The following is a 14239-nucleotide window of genomic DNA, read 5'->3' as shown; positions in this document are numbered from 1 at the left end:
TGATTTAAGTGTAATGTTATAATCCCCACTGCTGCTGTGGGAGAGCCCTCAAACAGTAGAGCCATTTCCTGCCAAGTTTATTTCCATAAAAATATGGCCAATCCCTGATTGAGTCCATATTTGTAGTTGAATAAAAGCGTATCAATGCCTTACCAGTATGTAGTCAGCCCATCGCTCCCTTGCAGCCTTCAGCGCCGCCTGTCTGAGCTTCATCACATGGTTGAACCTTGAAGGAGGCCAGTGCTTTGGACCCCACTCGTCTGTGTAGGATCTAATAAGAACCATGATCATCATTTTAGAAAACACTAACAATGGGAGCAAAGCAGAACAAATGAAGAACAGAACAGTGTGACTCTAACCTCGGCTCTTCCATGGGCCTCCACTCCACGTAGTGGTAGACATGTTGCGCTCTCTTCAGCCATTCTCTCAACATAGCAGTAGTGTTGTCCACATTATGGTCTGTTGCCGCCCTGAAACATCAACACAGACAACACAGGAAGTCATTCAAAAAGTCTCCAGAAAAGCAACATGCTGTCTGTTGAAGTGCAACCACTTGAGAGCAGACACACTGAAAAAGCTGTGTTAGGGCAGACACAGACTTCATGTCAGGACTGTTTCAAGGTATGACAGCCTCTGGGAAAATAAAAGGATGTGAAGCAGAGTCCAACATTAATCCAGAAAATGCAAAATTAGCATGAGGTAACAGGGAAGCGACACTCTGAGTCATGACACTCAGGCAGCTTGTTATGGAAGATGTTCAGGCTTCTTCCTCATTTTGCCTAATTACTGTCTCGTGTTTCAACAGGCAGACCCATTGCTGCACAGCCCAATTAACAATGCTGCTGGAGCATGGACGAAGTCTGAAGAGTCACAGTGCAGACAGTCTAGTCTGAGGCATTGTGGGTAAAAAAAAAAAAAGAACCAGGTAGGTAAACTGAGCTCACACTAATCCTCCACTGGAGGCCGGCTTTGGCTTCTCTGACACTGTTGCTGCTCAATAAAGACGTCAATCAAATAATCAGGTTAAGTTCAGGTACAAAGGCTCCACAAAAGCAAAATTAACTCAGGCTGAGGGTGAGTACTGATGCATTATGTGTTAATAACATAAGCCCAAAATATTACGAAAGGCAGATGAGAATCACATCAGCTTACACGGACAGAAAGACTCGTACCTGTAAGCAAATGATGTCAGTGTAAAATTTAGCTGCTTGTTTGTCACTTGTGCGGTTTGCACTCTGCCGCGCTGTTTCTTCACAGAGATTTCCACTTCGAGAGCTGACTCAGAGAAGACACTGTGGCTACTGTATGCGTGGGTGAGAGTGTGTGTGTGTGCATGGCACGCACACGTATAAATTTATGTAAGAGAAATTAAAACCGTAAACAAGCTGCAGTTTGCTATCACTTTGACATTTGGGAGCATCAGAAAAATAAATATCACCTGTCTCTGCCTTGCTCTACGTTTAAATCGCCATTTAGGGAGGAAAGGTCAACAGAATGTGAGGCAAAATCCTGCACTTGAATGTGCGCATACAAATACACACACACACGCACACATAGACTCATATGCTTAATGAGATGGAGTTTTCCACTGCTTTCTGTAATATTCCTTGCTGTACTCTTTCCAAAATCTCACCCAATTTTAGACTGGCTGGACAGAGATAGAAACACACACACACACAACCTCATGAACACACACACTTGTTCCCTGTGTCTTCACATTTTCGGTAAGTATAGAAGATAACAGTGCCGACCCTGTTTTCACACAAATATTAATGCAAGAACACCTGTTTACGCTCTCAAAACACACACATAGACGTATACAGATGCTCTCTTAATAACACACATGGAAAAAATAACACAGATGCAAGCACAGTCTTGTATCACACACAAAGGCAAGTCGGAAAGAGGCAGCGCTCTCTCAAGTTTGGAATTTCAATCATCTTCAGACAGATAAACTCTTCATCCAACAAAAGCAGAAGCTGGAGAAGCCTGAAGGAGACACTGTACGGTTTTTTATTAACCTAACTGTGTTAACCTAATAAATCCCACCGCACGGGGTGTGCTTGACCGGCGAAACAGTGTCACACTCAGCTCCGACACAATCTCTGTCTTTTCTCTTGTTTATTTCTTCATTAGCAACTCCACACATGCTTTTCTTTTGGCACTTAAACAGTGATCATGCCGTATAGCAACAGTTTCAGCAGTAGCTGCAGCAGCAGTAGCAGGTAATCAACTGTAAAACACAAATATATAAACATTACTACCTTAATGGTCATATTTATGATATTTAACATAAGTTGCATTACTTTATGCACATCAACTCACCAGCTCAGCTTCACCGGTCAAACCGAGTCACAGTAATGATAACCACCGAAGAAGAAATACACGGTACACTTCCGCCGCTAGGGGGCGCTATGAACTCCCAACAATGTAAAATAATAGGAGACAAATAACATGTCTGAAAATAGGAAATCTCCACACACCTCCCACTTGGGCTACTTGTCTCTGACCAAGTAGGCCACAATAACTATTATTGATACAACAATGTACAGAATATGTGCAACTTCTCAATCGACAAATAAAGAAACATAACTGTCCAATGACACAGATTTGGTCTGAGTCTTGATTCAAAGTGTCCACAGTTTCAAGTTCTTAGGGGTATGTTAAGCCTCCCCTTGCTCCTCTACTGGTAGCAACACCACCAGTCTTCTGACGTCTCTGTGCAGTACCGTGGAAGGACACGGCTCCTTGTCCTCCCTGGCTTGGGTCAGGCTGATAGGAAGACTGTGACAAATCCTCACCTTGACGTCACGGACAACACCTTTATCATCTGGACGTGCCTCCTCGACACGACCCAGCCTGAATCGACCCCGGAGGGCGTTTTGGTCTGCAACCCATACCAGGTCTCCGACGGTGACGTTCCTAGCTGGGGCATGCCATTTTTGGCGTACGAACAGGTGAGGCCCTGCCAACTGGCTCCAACGTCTCCAAAACTTGTCCACCTCCACCTGGACCGCTCGCAGGCGACTGAACGGGTAGGTAGGGAATTCAAAACCCTGAGTGTCGCCTCTGGGCCCCGCTCGACCCAACAGCAACGAGTTTGGTGTCACAACGTCCACAGTCTCCTCCTGAACCTGTGCTCTGGCTCCGATCGGCCTCTCATTGGAAAGGTTGGCCGCTAGGTAGAGGAGGGTTTGAAACTCCAGGATGGTCAAGTCGCCCTCCTCACCAACACTGCTCAACGACCTCTTCAACACGCGGACAGCTGCCTCCGCTGCCCCGTTCCGATGCGGTGAGTCCGCTGGGCTAAACTCCCACACCCAGTCAGTTCCAGCCACAACTGCTCTCCTTTTGACTTCCTCCTTGTCGATACCTGCCAGGAAGCTGTAGAGATCTTCCAGCGCAGGTTTGGCCCCCACGAAGTTGGTGCCCTGGTCGGACCAGAGCTTACGGGGATGACCTCTTAGGGCGGTGAAACGCTGATAAGTCTTGAGAAAGCCTTCAGTTGATAGGTCTTCAACCAAATCCGCATGGATCGCTCTTGAGGCCATGCAACTGAAGACAACGCCCCAGACCTTCTTCTTCGTGCGCCGCCTCACACCGTCCCTGACTGTGTATGGACCGAACAGGTCCAGCGTTGTGTACTCGAAAGGAGCTGCTGGCCCGGTGCGTACAGAAGGAAGATCACTCATTACTTGAGAGCATAACTTGGCTCTACACTTCCGACAATGAAGACATGAGTCAATGACTTTGCGAGCAACTCTAGGGCCTTGCACCACCCAGGCTCTTTTCCTCATCCGAAGGAGGGTACCGGCAACGCCTTCATGGTTGACACGGTGGGCTTCTTCAGCAAGGAGGGTGCTGATCCGTTCCTTGTAGGGGATCAGCGGGACCCCAGGTCCCCCCTTATCAACGGACTGGATCCGGCCGTGGCACAGCAAGAGGCCCGTTGCACGGTCTTTGTTCACAACCAGACGGTTGAGTGTCGTCGTGGGGAAGGTCACTCCTGTCTGGGCAGCGAGACATAAGTCCTTGAATGCCTCTTCCCGCTCCTGGACTGTGAGTATTGCCTCCCACTGTTCTCGCTCGCCGGTCCGATCTCTGTCGAGTAACCAGGAGTGAATGGCTCTGCGGATGTATCCGACAGCCCCACAGAGCTTGGTTAGCGTAGCAAACCTTGAAAGATCCATCTGTCCTACAAGAGCCGAACCCCAAAACCTCTTCGTTCTGCAGGCGCTAGATGTTATTGAAGAAGACCCTGTAGCAGCACCTTGCGAGGATCCCTTATCATCAACCGAAGGAGGCCATGTGATCGCCCCGTCCTCGACCATGGCGTCCACACCGGTAGGACCGTCTGAAGCAGACAACTTCTTTGCCTGAGCCCTTGTAATGATGGCAGAGAAAGCTTTCCTTTGGAGCTTACTCACAACCTCCCTGGTACCAGAGGCCACCTCTGCAGCAGACTTCATGGGCCACTCCTCCACCGCTCTGGTCAGGAACTCGGGACCTCTCTGCCACAGGGAGTCACCATCAAGCTGCTCAGGGGAACACCCTCTCGTGACAAGATCGGCCACGTTGTACTGACCGGGGACCCACCACCAATCTGTCACAGGTCCGGCCTTTTGGATTTCACCAACACGGTTAGCGAAGAAAGTTTGGAACCCATAACTTTCCCGCTGGATGGCTCCCAACACAGTTTGGCTGTCGACGAAGTGGTACCACCTGCTCACTTCCAACCGCCCGTGCTTCAGGATGTAACCTTTCAGGCGGGCGGCAAAGACGGCTCCGCAGATCTCCGCTTTAACAGCGTCGCCCTTCTGGTCGAGGGGGGTCAATTTAGCCTTTGACTCCACGAGCCGGGTCACAACACCTCCTGAAGTCTCCCAGCGCAGGTACAGAACCGCCCCATAAGAGTCACAGCTCCCATCGGAGAATGTAATCCCCCAGGGTTTACCCAGCCAGCCGGTAGGGGTAATACTCCTGGGGAATGTGATGGTGCTCAGCTGGGCAAACTCTTTGAAGAGCTCGACCGCCTTCCCGCGCAGCTCATCAGACAGTGGCTTGTCCCACGTATCCTTGGTCAATGTCCCGGCCTCTTGAAAGGCCCTCCTGACAAGAATGACGCCCTTCTGTTTCAGGGGCGTCGCCAGACCAAGGGGGTCGTAAAGCCCGGCCACCTGGCTCAGCAACATACGACGGGTAAGAGGATCCGGTGTCTTCTCCACTATGTCCTCCACGGTGAGGTCGAGCTCGGTGCGCATCTTTTTCTTCCTTGTGGAGAAATTGACAGCCACCATGAGGAAAAGTTTGTCCTCCCCCACGTGGTAACCCACTCCTAGGGCCTTGTTGTCCTCGTCGCGCAACTGGTTGGGCAACACGATAGTTTCAGTCTTGGTGGGAACACTGCCTTTCCTCCCACTGTGGCCAGACCGCACCCATGGCTTCAGGTAAAATCCCCCGGTTGCAAGGATGGCCTCAACCCCCTGAAGGATCTCGCTCAGTCTCCGGGGATCATTGTGGGACACCAGAACGTCATCCACGTAGGCGTTGTCCACGATGACGTGTCTCTCATCCACTTTGTCGGCAAACTGGGGCAGATGGGCGGTCTCCCTCATGGCCACCTGGGCAATACAGCCAGCCGGCTTATCGCCCATGTTCACCCGTACCACGGCGTAGTCCTCGATGTCATCAGCCGGAGAGTCCCTCCACAGGAAGCGATGGACATGCACCTCCTGATCCTCCAACCACACCGAGTTGTACATCTTGGATACATCTCCAACCGCCGCGTGCTCCCCCTCCCGGAAACGGAGCAGAACCGCGCGGATGGGGTTCAAGACGTCTGGACCCTTCAGCAGGATGCTATTCAGGCTAACACCCCTGAACTCCCGGCTGCTGTCCCAGACTAGTCTTACAGGTGTGGAGACGGAGTGTGGGTTGGGTGCTGTCAGGTGGTTCACCCACCACACAGCTCCGTTCCAACTGTCAATCACAGCCCTGGAAAGCTTGACTGCAGCCCCCCTGGCTACCATGTCGTGCACCTGCCTTGCGTAAGCCTCCTTCCACTTCGGATCCTTCTCGAGGCGCTTCTCCGATTTCAGGAACGCTGCCTTGACAGCTTCACGGTTGTTCGGCAGGGTAGCAGGGTTCTCTTTCCAGGGGTACCTGGCGTCCCAGTGGGGCTTGTCGCTGTGGTTGTCGCTTAACTTGAAGGTCAGACCTCCCCTGATGATCTCTAACTCGCGCTCGTCAGCGAGAGACATCTCCTTCCCCCCAGGGGCGCACTTTCCACACCGACAACCACCGCACATAGGGTTACAGGCGGCCCCAATGCTGTCCCACTGCAGCCACTTAACGATCTCAGCATTGCACGCAGCCGTGGTTCCGACTTCCACGCTGCTCTTTAGCTTGGGGTTGTAGTTATGGTGAACCTCGACTCTCCTGGACTCCGCTCTCATGGAACATGCAAAGTGGGTCGATGAGTGGCGCGCAGTCACCTCAATGTCCTCAAAAAGGTCCGGGTGCACGCCACTGACGGTCTTACCGAGCGGACCGTCCCACAACACCAGATCGCCGCTCCTCATCATCCGCTGGGGGGCAAGGCGACCTTCCCGGGTACTGATAAGTAACTCAACTTTCTCCGGGCGGGTCAGCTCCCCCGGTTTGACAACACCAGGGAAGAATTTCTCCAGGCGCTCCGAGTCCACTGCATGGTCCACTCTGGCGATCTCCTCTAGTCCATAGCAGAGCATCTCATGGAGGCGCCATGTTCCCCTTTTTGTGGCTACTTTTATGCTCACACAGTACCTCTTTGTTTCAACCCTAGCCTCCATACCACCTACACCATACACGACCAGTGTGATTGGCTCACCTGCCAATCCAAGCCTCTCTGCTGCTTGGTGAGTGATATAGTTAGTATCAGAGGCTAGGTCGATGAGGGCTCCGACCCAGTCTCCTCTCTTGGTCGTGACCTCCACCAACATCATGAGGACTGGGTGTTCTTTCGGTCCACTCTCGTCCACGAAATCTTTGCCAGCACATATTGTTGAGGACACTTTATTCGTGCAGGCCTTACGAACAGCCTCCAGCTGCTCCGGAGTCAGACCTAGGCTAGCAAACAAAGTCTCTTGTTCTTCGGTCGGGCCACGGGGTTCTCTCCTCTTTTCCCCCTTGGTCTCCGCCCTAGCAGTGTCCCTTTTGGCTGGTGATTTGAGGCACAGGAAGAAGTGGTGATCTGGAGGGGCGTCGCCTCTTTTACATTCGTCGTTGCGACACAGAAAGTTCTTATTGCAGGGACTGTCCCTCCCATGGAGATCCAGGCATTTGGGGCAGGCTTTGGTCTTTTTTACTTGAGCCCTGCGTTCTGCTGGATAAGCCTTCTTAAATGTCTTACAGCGGTATAGACGTCCAGTATGTCCCTCTTCGCCACACATACCACAAGGATCTCGCGATGATTCTTCTCTCGCCTCGCTTGCCGTGGCCTTGGTAAATGAACGCCTTTCCTGCCTTCGATCCCCCGGTCTTTCCTTTGGCTTCTCACGGGGGCTTGGTTCACCCGCTCTGGCAGAGTTTGGTCTCCTGGTGATCTGTAACTGCTCCAGTTGCACCAGAACCGTCTTCTGATCTCTCAGGAACTGCCATAGTTTGTCAAACCGGTTACGTGGGTTGACGTTGCTAGCCACGTCGCATCGGTACAAAAGCCACCTTTCCTTCATACTTTCCGGCAGCTTACTTTCAAGTGACCGGATCACCAACTGGTTTTTTATGGCGTCCTCACAACCCAAGTCTATAAGGTCCAACAGCGCTCTTTCCACCGCTTGAATCAACTGCAAAGCCTCCCTTGGTTGGTTGTTGCGCACAGCTGGTAAGTCCTGCAGCTCCAGTACGATGTCGTCCGCTATTTGCGACATGTCCCCGTAACAGTCCTCCAAAACCCGGAAGACCTCCTCCGCGGAACGGCAATGAGACAGCCTGAGTTCGCGCTTTACTGCATCAGCGATACTGTCCAGCAGGTGGAAGAGCCTACACTCAGGGGAGCCTGTGGGTTCAGCTAATGCCTGAAGAGTCCCCCAGTTACTCTTCCATCTCCAATAGCTTCTCCTATCTCCAGAGAACTTCGGTAGGCTTAGGGGTGCGAGCGCAATCCTGGGCCCGATTGACCCCTGAGAGGTAGCAGACATGCTCCGTCCTGTCCCAACACTGTCCGGTAGCACAGCATGCGCTCCTCGCTGCTGTCGCGGTGTGCTAGAGAAGCCGGGGTTAAATGTTGGGTTCAAGGACCACTGTGGTGGATGTCTCTGTGGTGGCGCTTGGGGAGACCCCGACGGGGAGCCCGTGCCCTGTGCCACATCAAGACGGTCCACATTACCATCCAGTGCACTGCCAGTCACAGCAGCGGTTGGGTTGGTGGCTGGGCCTGCACGTGCACTTTGCACTCCATCATCCTGCGCTGTGCCGCTGTCCCCGCCACCGTCCGGAGGCGCACTTGGTTTATCAGCGGTGGACGTTCCTCCACCGTCCACACCACCTTGACCATCGTCTCCGACGTCAACGTCCTCTTGACCGCTTGCCAGGACACCAAGGTCGCCATACGCTGACCTTTTGCCTTGGTGCATGTAGTTAGTCAGTGCAACTATAGTCATTTTTCTCCTCTCCTTATAGTCTTTGAGGCAGACACGCATGTCATCTACCTCCTTGACCGGGACGAAGCGGTCCCATTCTCGCACAAACTCCTCCAGTGCTTCGACTCTGCTCTCTAATGCTGTGTGCACCAGCTCATACTGGTCATGGGTCAAGTGGCCTGAAAGGAGCGCTTCGGCCTGGCCAAACACTTCTTTGAGGTCCGCCTTTAAACTGCCAAATTGACCCGATGCACAGCGGGACCACAATGTCTTTTTTACCTTCATCTCTGTGTCTTGATACTTTGCGCGGCATTCATGCAGCCTTTTCTTCACATCAGCTACATCCATGTCGAATCCACTTGCATCCTCTTCTTCCATAACAGCAATGTAATCAAAACTGCTATTACAGATCTCTTCATAACTTCCCTTGAGCGCTTTCAGTTCAAGTTTGAGGTCATGCTCATTCAAAAGTTCCATGTTAAACTCAATGGCATTTGCCTTCCTAGTAAAAGCCCCTTGTGCATAGGAACGCTTCTTCTTTAATTCACAACAGTCCGCCATGCTTTTATTGACCCTCTTTCTTTCACTCTTTGTTTGTTTTGATGACGCACTTCCGGCCGGCCGTACCTGAGCCAAGATGGCGCCGATTCACTTCCGTTAGCTTAGCCGTTAGCTTAGCGGCTAACTAGCGTGCTAACAGCTAATTTGCGGCGATCGGCTTATCCTATGCCGTCGCGCTAAACAGTCACAATGAAAGTCACTCAAGCACAGTCACAGAACATACGAACTCCTCTCCTGAGGGCCGGGACCGGGTCCGAAGCTCCGTCGATCGGCCGCGAATCTCCGCCGGGTCTCGTCCGCACGCTAGCCTCCTGTAGCTTGCTGTTGTTGACACTGTCCGACCTCCGCTTCTCCGTCACGGGGTTGGCTTAGTGTTGATTACTGTACGGTTTTTTATTAACCTAACTGTGTTAACCTAATAAATCCCACCGCACGGGGTGTGCTTGACCGGCGAAACAGTGTCACACTCAGCTCCGACACAATCTCTGTCTTTTCTCTTGTTTATTTCTTCATTAGCAACTCCACACATGCTTTTCTTTTGGCACTTAAACAGTGATCATGCCGTATAGCAACAGTTTCAGCAGTAGCTGCAGCAGCAGTAGCAGGTAATCAACTGTAAAACACAAATATATAAACATTACTACCTTAATGGTCATATTTATGATATTTAACATAAGTTGCATTACTTTATGCACATCAACTCACCAGCTCAGCTTCACCGGTCAAACCGAGTCACAGTAATGATAACCACCGAAGAAGAAATACACGGTACACTTCCGCCGCTAGGGGGCGCTATGAACTCCCAACAATGTAAAATAATAGGAGACAAATAACATGTCTGAAAATAGGAAATCTCCACACAGACACAGTGGTCAATAATTTCAATACTGTGTGAGTGTGCGTGCATGTGTGTGCATGCCTACATTTGCAGCTGTGTTGCTCTACAAGTGGTGGTTTTTAACATTTCAAATGTCTGTGATTGTGTGTGTAAACAAGTGTATGTGTGCATTAGGGCAGAACTGCCTGTGAGGGCAATAAAGATAGAAGCCACCTTTAATAACTAGCTGTTGTTGTTGTGTTTTTTATCGCGGGCTGAAACCACACTGAAACACCTGACTCGCTAGTAATGAGTAGATCCGCACACACATTTACACACTTCTCCAACCACTAAACTGCACATCGCTCAGGGATATAAATGTGTTCCTACACGCCATCTCCCAATGACAGACTTAACTCCAGGCAGGGATTTAAAGCGAGGGGAGTTCTGGGAGGTATAGAACAATAAATGGCGCAGAAAGTGGGAACATATTGTACATAGCCTATAGGAGGCAGGAAGAGCGAGTGTGTAGAAAAAGGAGGGCTTCCGAAAGGAAAAAGAAAAGGGACTTTGTGTTAACGTCACATTTATTTTACTGCTAAACATAAACTGAAAATGTGCAGGATTTTTCCAAAACATTCTCATCGATTCAGAATTAACATTTTTTGCTAAACAGCTCATTAAAACCCCTCCAAACCATCCAATCAGGCTCACTTTATTTTATTTCCACACAACACATTAAAGAACTAATGGCTACGGCACACAGAATCAGAAGAATAAATCTGGCTTGAAGCCTTTTACCTAGTTTTATGGGTTCTTCTTGGCAGGACTTAGGCATTCAGACGGTAAAGGTCAAAGGTTGTCTACAAAAGAATAGCGCTAATGTCTGCATGTCATAGGAATGATAGAAGAAGAAATGTGGGAGCTATCACTTCAGTAAATCAGCAGATTTGACCAATAAAGGGGAAGTATTTGTTTCATACCTCTAGCTGGTGTCATGAAGCTGTTAGGGTGAAAACAAATGACTGTATGTTGCACATATATATCAGAGCTTCTGCAGGGTGATAAAAGTACAGAGCATCGACTGAGGATGACAGATGCCTTTTTTTTTTATTACTGGAGTTGCTTCCTGGCTCTTGTTTTTCATAAGCACATCCTTCAAACCTACCCCTCCCACTGCACAACCTCTCAGAGCACTCAGGACTCTGAGTACACTGTGACTTTCCATTACCAACATTACATTGCAGCACGCCTTGTGATTTCTGGAAATGTGAACCTTGGTGATGTGCACAACAGGGAAATAAAGAGTGAAACGAAGAAATCGCTTTGTTTATGGGTCCTTCATGGTTGACCAGGCAAAGCACGGGCAAGAAAACTGCCCGGGGTAAAGTAATTGACGCCTATATTGTGTATGGGACATCCTCTCCTCTGTCTCATATTATTTTAGACACGTCCGTCCTTCTCCAGGAGGCAGATATGTGCTCCTTCTCAATTTCCTCTACCTTCAGGCAAGATCAGCCTCTGCAGCTGAACTGTACTGCACTGTGACCCCAGTGCCAAGTCACAGAGCCTTCCCAGTTCCTGTCCAATGCCTCATCTGTGCCTAGCTAATGTCTCTGAAACTGCAGGATTATGAAGATTTTGTCTATGTGGAAAAAGGGGCGCACACACACACACATGTGATATCTACAAAGTGGCAATAATCTGAGCTCTCTGGTTTCTATCATCCTCCTCTCCCCTGAGTTCCTCTGTATTGCTCTCTCTCTCTTCTTGCCTCATGCTGTGTCTCCTCATTCCCATTTTGAAGTTTACAGTAAGCAGCAGCCTCGTTATTCTACTGCCTGCAGCTCTAGGGTTAGGCTTCATCTCCCCCTTTCTCTCTTTATGATCAGCATCTGGACAACACATGCTTCCTGAGGCCTCACCTACACATCCCACCACTCCCTCTCTATCACTTCATAGACGTCCTATTCGCAGCACTTGAAAACCAGTCTCTACATACATGAACACTGGTCTCATCTGAATCTCCATCCCCTCACTTGATTATCATCCCCCTTTACCACTCTCTCTACCTCCGTCCCTATATACCACCTGGTTGGTTTCTCCACTCCAGAGTGTGTCAGATAATAGTGAGTGTGTCATGAAGGCTGACATCTGGCCTTAAACACAGAGGCTTGTGTCTCAGACTGGCCCTTTTAGGTAAACACAGGTCTGAAAGGCCCCAGCAGGCCAGTGTCAGCTGACTGTTGATTCAATAAACTATCTAATATCACTAAAATAATGACTGGGTGCTGCATGTAATTAGGAGGCAAGAATGCCTCTTTCAGGCATGACCGGAGAAGCCTTTAAAACATAATAACTATGCTAGAGCGAGTGTCTGAGTGTTGACTTGGTAGCATCGTCTGTAAGCTGACGTGGCTGCAGGCCTCTTGTTGGCCCAGCAGGGCAAAGGAGAAAGAGGAGGGGGGTAGATGGGCAGAAAGACGGAGGGGGAAAAGGGAACAAGAGAGAGGGTGGGGGGAGGAGCAGGTGAGACCTCCTGACTGAAATTCCTCATGGCTCTCAGGGTCAACAAAAGTGGCCAGCTCCAGCGGGCTTGCACTGAAGTGTAATAGACAAAGATATTCATCTTAGTTCAATATTAAAGACAGCCAGTGTTGACAGAGAAGCCTGTCCTCCCAAGCTATGTGGCTATTCACCACCTCAACCTCTACACCACAACTCTTTAGTGGACATTTCCATCAGAGGTCATATTGTACTTCAGAAGAAGTGAGACCAAACGTCTCATTGACACAGTTTGAAACATCCTCTTGTTTCCTGGTGTAAAAATTCTTAATACAAAGATTACTTAAAATTGAGCAGATGTTTTGTGTGAAAGACTGTAGAGGAGTGATTTGCCACCGAGTTGAAACCTCAGGGGCTGAAAAATGAAGCCAAGACAGAAGAACAAAAAAACTGCAGTTCCACTTGAGGCTCAAAAAGCAAGCATAATTGGTTTTGGTCTCTATAATTCACCTGTTTAAATTTGATTAAGGTTTGACATAGTTGAGAGATTAATAACCACCATGTAGATACTGATGGGTGACATTACAGAGACTAAATCCACATTTATTTACAGTCTATATTTGCCCCACTGTATCCAGTTCTCTTGTCTGTCCCTGGGCTTCAAGTAATTTGGCTTCAGAAAAAAATCATGTCTGAAGGTATCACACTATGCCGATGATCTACTTCTTATGTCCACAATTTGGTATTTTCTTTCCCTTTTGTGTAACTTGTGGATGCAAGACTTAAGAAGAGCAAGCCACTCCACGATTTCTTCACTAGAATCCAAAGTAACTTGAGACTATTGTTCTTTTGATATTCATGTTATATTAATACTTCTTTTATTTTTTCACAAACAGCATGGCTAACTCTCTACCTATCAAAAAAAAACAAAGGAAGTTCAGTTGCACAATTAAGGCATAACTCGTTATGTGAGACACAATCTGGTTGGGAAAGAGGACAAGAAAAGAGAAAGTGTAACACAGACAGAGAAAGCAGACAAAACCTTTGGAAACAGATGGAAGAAATGATGGAGGGATGTTGGGTAAGGTGTATGAAATGGGCAATAGTGACGCGAGGGAGAGAGAGCACGGTGGTTAGTGAGTGAAACTGATGACACAAACACACACAGATGGACAGACAGATGGATGGTGCTAAAATTACATTTCCTCTATTAGAACATGAGCACCAGTCTTTCTAATGAATACTCCAGTGTTTATGAAAACATTGCTGTTCATAAACACATGACCTGACTAGTGAGGGTCTCGCCTGTTTCTCCCTCTCTCCTGTCCCTGGTGTTGCGTATAGGCCTCCTCATACTTATAATACTTCTTATCTCAGTTCATATCCAGCCCCCACCCCCTTCCTCTCCAGATGAGAGCATGCTCATACCAAGATGCCATTATGCCTCAGTGTTCGCCAGCTCTATCAGTGTTGTGCTGCCAAGCTCTGACAATACTGCTGGAACTGTGTTGAAACACATGGGGCATCTAAGCAAAAATTCACAGTGTGAGGCCAAATCAGGGAACAACCATTTCCACTCCAGGGGAAAGAAAGAGAGAGAGAGAAAGTTCGAAAAAGGCTCTGGGATTGGAAAAATCAATTCTTCTTGTTTATTGCAGTTGATTGAACAGATGTGGCAGGTCGAGAGAGAGTTTTCCCATGAATACCTTCGTGCTGCAAGGCAAAGAAGATAGGGCTG

At 49.0% G+C, this 14239-nt stretch overlaps 2 protein-coding genes across 2 annotated transcripts in view; both read right to left on the bottom strand.

Moving 5' to 3' along the window:
* colgalt2b (collagen beta(1-O)galactosyltransferase 2b) overlaps window positions 1-14239 on the bottom strand; it is a gene marked incomplete at both ends in the record, with an annotated part of 30226 nt that overhangs the window by 7798 nt on the left and 8189 nt on the right. The window contains 2 exons of the mRNA XM_083970425.1: window positions 154-271; window positions 360-470. Coding sequence (XP_083826551.1) covers window positions 154-271; window positions 360-470 — 229 coding nt within the window. The remainder of the gene's footprint in view (window positions 1-153; window positions 272-359; window positions 471-14239) is intronic.
* Window positions 1-14239, bottom strand: part of rgl1 (ral guanine nucleotide dissociation stimulator-like 1) — a 53407-nt gene that overhangs the window by 38340 nt on the left and 828 nt on the right. The gene's annotated exons all lie outside the window — the stretch shown is intronic.

This window comes from Trachurus trachurus (assembly GCF_905171665.1).
Source record: "Trachurus trachurus genome assembly, chromosome: 4".
In the NCBI taxonomy this organism is placed as follows: domain Eukaryota; kingdom Metazoa; phylum Chordata; class Actinopteri; order Carangiformes; family Carangidae; genus Trachurus; species Trachurus trachurus.
Note: the sequence above shows the minus strand (reverse complement) of the source record. Positions and strands in the feature narration are given on the sequence as shown.